At 38.4% G+C, this 6,682-nt stretch overlaps 1 protein-coding gene across 1 annotated transcript in view; it reads right to left on the bottom strand.

Annotated features, from left to right (window-relative positions):
* Positions 1 to 5,889, bottom strand: part of LOC122529132 (facilitated trehalose transporter Tret1-like) — an 11,010-nt gene extending 5,121 nt beyond the window's left edge. Inside the window, exons 1-4 of the mRNA XM_043654937.1 lie at positions 5,814 to 5,889; positions 2,992 to 3,245; positions 2,567 to 2,769; positions 1,130 to 1,328 (exon numbers count right to left, since the gene is read on the bottom strand). Of these exons, the coding sequence (XP_043510872.1) occupies positions 1,130 to 1,328; positions 2,567 to 2,769; positions 2,992 to 3,245; positions 5,814 to 5,886 (729 nt within the window). The 5' untranslated portion in view covers positions 5,887 to 5,889. The remainder of the gene's footprint in view (positions 1 to 1,129; positions 1,329 to 2,566; positions 2,770 to 2,991; positions 3,246 to 5,813) is intronic.
* Positions 5,890 to 6,682: the final 793 nt, after the last annotated feature.

The raw sequence follows: 6,682 nt of genomic DNA, 5'->3' as shown, positions 1-6,682 counted from the left end.
CGGGTTAGAAAGTAGTCTAACAAAAATTAGAAATTGGTCATTTTAATCTTGATAGTTCGGTTGATAGTTTAATTATCTTTGTGTGTCAGCTGGGTCCAAGAAATTTCTCTAATATTTTATACAACGGATCAGATAATTGATAATAAAAATTAGAAATTGGTCATTTTGAGTAGTTTTAGTATCCGTGTCTTCTGAGTGTCAGCTGAGTCTGAGAAATTTCTCTAATACAGAGCTGGCGGGCCGTGAGCCTCTATTTTCCTGATTGCTAGCGCTACCCCCTCCACTGCATCGTTCTCCCCACTACGTTGAAATTTCCTCGCGTGAGAGAGTGGGGTTCATCGACGCAGTGGAGGGGGATTAGGAACGACTGTGAGCCGCCAGTCAGCCAGCTCTGTTTCAGTATTTTACACAACGGATCGGAATATTATTGGCGCGTCCGTTTACTTGCGATATTTTTGTGAAAAACGAATCAGTACCATATATTAACAAAATCTGTTTACAGTAAAACGTCGATTATCCCAACTAATTGGGAGACAAATTTGTTTGGATGAGTAGTTTATTGGATAATCAAATTTGTGATCGAAATAATCATAAATCAACTGGAAATTAAACAGTTTTTAAAGACGGATTTTCTTAATTTTATTACGTGAAAGAATACTTTTACAGCGTCTAGTAACCAGGAGATAAAATCTTCACGATCTCTTCACCTGACATGATACATGTCGATACCTCTTTAATCCTCGAATTTTTATATTTCGTGTTATTATTACTGTTATTATTATAACTCATTACTGGAAATTGCTGGTGTGCACGTTAATTTTGTACGTGGTGTACTCAGATTTTGCAAACAGATTTCAACACATGCATCACCCATTTTCGTAAACTAGATGCGCCAATAATTTTTAACTAGCCAGAAGTAAAATTTCTCTCAGTTTCTTCAAACTATAATCGCAATGAATAATATAGACATGCGCCGCGAGATCTTTGATTTCCAAATCGATTCTGTGTCTCTTTCTTTTTTCTTTCTTTTTCTTTTGCACAAAAAGGAACAAAACAGATGCACTCTTCGTTGTTCGAGAGAAATTATTAATTCACGCAGGGCGAGAGGAGTGACGTCGATTGTTCGTACCTTCGTCGAGCGAGCCGCAAGAACGAGACGCTTCGTTTCGCTGATTTCGTGCTGAACGTCGTAAGTGTTGCCGCGATACCATCTCAGGGATTTCTCAGCACTCAGTTCGTCGTCCCTCGACAAATAGTGGAGCGGACTCTCCGGTAATAATATCGCCGGGGCGATCGAGAGGCACGCGAACCCACAAATCGCGCTGTACCTTCGCGAGAAAGAGAATTGATTTACTCGCTGTTTCCACACAGAAATCGTACCGTACTTCGATTTAATAAAGCCTGTCACGACCGCGGGGAAGATCCACGTTCCTTCACTACTTTTTTTTTTGGGAAAGTACATCCGTACTCCCTCCATTTATGCGAATTACGGAGTATGAAAGTTCCACGTGGAATGAAAATTGTGTGAACAGAGTCTATCTATTAAAGAAAACAAAATATTGGGAGGAAAAGCTGGTATAAAGTTATAGAAATGAATATCTATTTCAACAAAAGAAAAAAAAAAAAAAAAAAAAATAATAATAATAATAACATTTCAGGAAACAAAAGTAAATTTCATTTCGCTTTATGTCGCTATATCGTTACTGTCTTTTATTTTTAATTGACACAAACTCATGATTCTCGTCGAAGGACATTCGAAATATTTGCAAATTCTCATTCTTGACGTGAATTCTTTTCAGACGACTTGTTCCCTCTTATCTTTTGCCAAGTTTTCGAACATTTGATATTCACTGCGAACATTTCTTTGAATCTCGTTGATCAATGTCCACAATATATAGTATTTTCTGGCCGTGTAAATTGATTTCAGATTGATCGATTTTCTGAAAAGTGCCGCGTAAATAGCGTTATAATTTATATCGCGTAAAAAAAAGAGAAGTTTCTGCTGCGCGAAATGGAGGAAACGGCTGTACTTGAATGCCGATAACAATTTATATCGCGCGTATTGTACAAAAATTTCGTTAACGTCGTGCAGGCAACGCACGTTTTATTGGCAAAAATTCGAAACGAATCTTACGTCGAGTAAAACGAATTACGGTGCAACCTGAACCGAACAATCCGTATCTTTTCTATCCTTTCAGTACAGATTCGATTGAAGATTGAGTTTGCAGATTGTTGAACGGAATTCATTTGCTCGAGCGGCAGAAGGAACATAAATCTCAGCCGATCGCGCGTTCCGGGAAAAATGAGGATGAAAAATTGCGCTGCGAGAGGAGCGAGAGATTACGACACTCGATTAATTATTATTTCTCGCTCGACTCGCGTATGTGCCAGAGTATTTGCATTGCGACACGCTGTTGGAATTATATTTGCCTATGGGCAACACCAGCGAAGCAAGGACGATGGATAAAGAAAAAAAAAAAAGGAAAATGATTGATCGATGATCAACTTCGCGTTTCTAAGTTTCGCGCTTCTTTCGCCACGAGCGACACCTTTTGTTCGAGCGTACCTCCACACAGTTTTCACCTCGTCGATCGCATGAGCTACGTAGAAAGCGTACATCACGCCGCAATTGAGGAGCAGCTGGAAGAACGCGAGCAAACGTCCTCGGGTCTCTTTGCTTGCTATTTCGGCCACGTATATCGGCGTCAGCACGCAAGACGCGCCGCCGCAGATCCCGCAGACAAATCTCCCGACAAGGAGCAACATCACCTACAGAACATTTCCAACAAAATTTTCTGTCGTTCCTTTTTTTTTTTTTTTTTTTCTCTGCGACATCCGTTCGAAACTTGTTGAGCACTACGTTGGGGATCGTTACGTTGCGAAATAGTCGCAGAAGAAACCGTTCCTCGGGACGCAATGTATCGTGCCGTGTGAAATATTAATTAACTAGGTTCCACGAGCTCGAGTCAAACTCGAAGCGTTTTTTTTTACCTTCTGTCGACGTTGGCTGATCATCAGAAACCACGCGGCAAGGAGGACCGGCATCGTCCAGAACATGATCTTCGTTCTGGAGACACGGCTGGCGACGAACGGCATCGACATCGCCCCTACACAGATCCCGCCGTTTAAAATCCCACCGATCAGCCCGATCTCGGTCGCGGTGGCGTCCAGGTAGTTCTTCAGCACAACGCTGGCCTTCGAGTTCCAACCGAGCGAGATGCCGAGCGCGAAACCGCCCAGGGACGCTGTAATTTCACCAAGAAACGCAACTGTCAAATTTATTCCCCCCCCCCCCCTCCTTTTCTGAAAGCTCTGTTTTTTCTTTCTTTATTTATTTCCTCCCTTCGTCGCGCTAATTATTTAATTATTTAATGCCGATTATGGCGATACATTTTTCTTCCTTTTCGCGGTCGCGGAGAAACATAAAATTAGAATTAAACGTATATTAATCATCCTGAATTTACATCTTTTATAATATGTGAAATTCTTTTGAAATTAATATTTGGACAATAATGTATGTAGATAAAAATAATCCTGAAATAATTTGAATTATTAAAAAAATTCCTAATATTGATTCAAAATTTCATATATTAGTATTATGAAATAGAGTAGAAGAATAAAATTAGAAAAATAAATTAGGGGAAATTAGAGCGCGGTTTCCTTTGTTTGCAAAGTCACCGTACGTTTAGATACAGGGTGGAAGAAAAGTTTGTCCGTGGCTATCACGGATACGAATGAATTCTACGTCTTCGATTCGATGGAAATACGTGTAAAGAACCTGCGACAAAATTCACCCTGACCTTGAATTTCAAAGACAAAATATATATATTTTTTTTCTTTTTTCTTCATTGTATTCTACTCATCAAGGAACCATTAGGCAACCTAGTAATTTTCTTGAAAAATGGGAAAAATTAACACTGCGGACTTGTGCGTCCTAACAGCGACTTTATGGTTCAGCACGCGTGGATGCCTGTAACTTTTACATTTCGAATAATGTCAATAGCTTTGTCATTTGATTATTTAGACTCACGTACCGATGCTACAACTATGATCAATCAAATGTTAGCGAAACCTAATACGAAAATTACGCAAAGATAAAGTTGAACGATTAAGAAACTCTTTTCCCATTTCTCAAAAGAACTATCAGGTTCCTGGGAAAAGTTTTACCTTCGCGACGAGTAGAATGCAATGTAAAAAAAAATAAATTTTGACATTCAAAATTCAAGACATGTTTCTTCACATATATTTCCATCGAATCGGAGCTATGAAAGCTCACAAACTTTTCTTTCCACCTTGTACATACGTGTGTACGTCAGGCGAGTGCTTGTGTAGGTATTTTTCTCGGTGAAAAAAATAAAATAAAGACGGGGCGGTGCGTAGTGAATAATACGAAAATACCGCAAAATGCGTATAACGCGAAGAAAAGAGGAAAAGATACGTAATAATATATTCGGAGTAATTATTTTATACGTAATTATTCAGGCTCCGTTCCTTCTGGTTTCGTTCCGCGAGAATGATAATTTGCATAAACGTCCGCTGTGTGGTAGTAACGAACGGTGGAATTTAGTGAGATGATTTAATTAAAACGCGAATGCAAGAAATTTATTTTCTTTCTTTTTTTCTTATTTTTTTTTTTGAATGTTACATACCGCGAGCAGTAAGTTAAACGAAAGAGTTTTCAATTCACAGACGCGCGCTCGCGGAGGCCTCTAAGTAAAGGTACAGTGCACAAAGTAGCACGATAAAGAGTAGCAGGTAAATAAGGTATATCAAAATGTATATCGTTAAGAAGCATTTAAGCAACATATTCGTTGAATCCTTGGAAAAAATCTGTTGAATAACGAACGAACCGATAACAATCTAATTTTCTTCTGTATCATATCTATTGCGAGTAATATAGAATTTTCAAATTAAATAAAATAGCATCTAATTAGCAGAGGTTTTTAAATAAAGGTGAATAAATTACATCAAAATTTAGGCAACATGTCCATTGAATTAAAAGAAAAAGAAAAAAAGAAAAAAAATTGGTCTGAAAACGAACGAGCTAACAATTCCACAGACTATTGTATGGTGTTTTTAAATTCACAAGCGTTTGCAGAAGTTTCTCTGAATAAAGGTACAATGCACAAAATAGAATGATAGCGGAAACATCTACTGAATGTTCAATGTAACATCTATTGAATTATTAAAAAAAATCGGAGCCAATAACATTCGAATGTTCTTTACAAATGCTGTGGGATAACATAGAGCTTTTAAATTAAGCAAACAAATTTTCAATTCGCTGCTTTAATAAAGGTGCAATGCACAAAGCACCACGACGGCGAGAAGCAGGCAATCAAAACACAATGTTACACAATGTTACGACAATGTAAAGACGATGTCAAAATATATATTAACAGGTATCTAGACAATACATCCATTGAATTCTTAAAAAAAATCCGTTTAAAGACGAGCAAAGCACCACGGACAATTGAATTTCCTTTCTGTCAAACGCTGTGACACAGAGCAACACCGAGTTTCTCTTAAATTAAATAAAAGAGCTTCCAATGGTGCAAACGTGCTTTAATAGAGGTATACGATGCACAAAGTGCCACGAATAAGACGAATAATATATAGCAATGGTAAAATATTGTTGTTATTAAATATTATTGTTACGACAGGGAGAACGCTTGAAGCCGAATGTTTAAAGAAAAAAATCGGTTTGAAAACGAGCGAGCCAACAACTCTCGCGGTATGATCGAAAGCCTCTTCAATTTAACAGACCGTCGTACGGGGAATTTAATTTGACAATGATGGAGAAGAGGTTAGCTTACCGACGAACGCTCCGAGATACTGATTCAATTTTCGGACCTCGACCACGTTGTCGTTGATCGATACGGTGGTCATCGTCGATCGGGGACACGGCTGGTCTTCCTTTCAAGACGAGAGAGAGAGAAAGAGAGAAAGAGAGAGAGAGAAAAGCACGACGAGCGGGAGAGCGAGGCTCTACGAAATGGGATCGCGGTCGAGCCGAGTACACCGCGATTCCGACGTGGCGCAATATCGACTCCGGATCTCGTAAAGTCAATCGCGGTCGCCGTTCGTTTCGCGGAACAAAACATAATCGCGTTATCGCGGTTGTACACTCGCGGGCAAAACAGTTTCCTTCCTCGAAATATCTCGACCGTGGGCTTTTTACTTTTTCCTTCGACCAACCACCGCCTTTGACTTGTGTCGATATTTTATTTACCTCGAGAAAATAACTCCGGTATTATTAAATAAATTTGAGGTTCAATTGTCATGGTACCTTCGCCGTTTGATTATATAAATTCTGGCCAAGAAATGACAAGTGTAAGACACGAAATCACATCAAAATATTTAGGCAACATATTCATTGAATTAAAGAAAAAAGAAGAAGAAGAGAAAAAAAGATCCAGCGAGCTAATAATTCCACAAATGAATTTTTTTTTTTCCCTTGTACTAGATACTGTTAGTAACGTAGAGTTTTTGCAATTGCTATATTTCAATAATTGAACTTAACGGGAATCTACGTATGTTCCAGTTAAATTGACAGTGTGCTCATTGTTAAATTAAATCGTAAATTAAAACTGTATTAACTCTTGAATGAAATAAAATTTTGTACAGAGTATCGAAATACAGTTAAGAGTACCCTAAATACAAATACAAATGTATGCGTTCATTA

This window comes from Frieseomelitta varia, unplaced genomic scaffold, assembly GCF_011392965.1.
Source record: "Frieseomelitta varia isolate USP_RPSP 00005682 unplaced genomic scaffold, Fvar_1.2 scaffold_279, whole genome shotgun sequence".
Lineage (NCBI taxonomy): Eukaryota > Metazoa > Arthropoda > Insecta > Hymenoptera > Apidae > Frieseomelitta > Frieseomelitta varia.
Note: the sequence above shows the minus strand (reverse complement) of the source record. Positions and strands in the feature narration are given on the sequence as shown.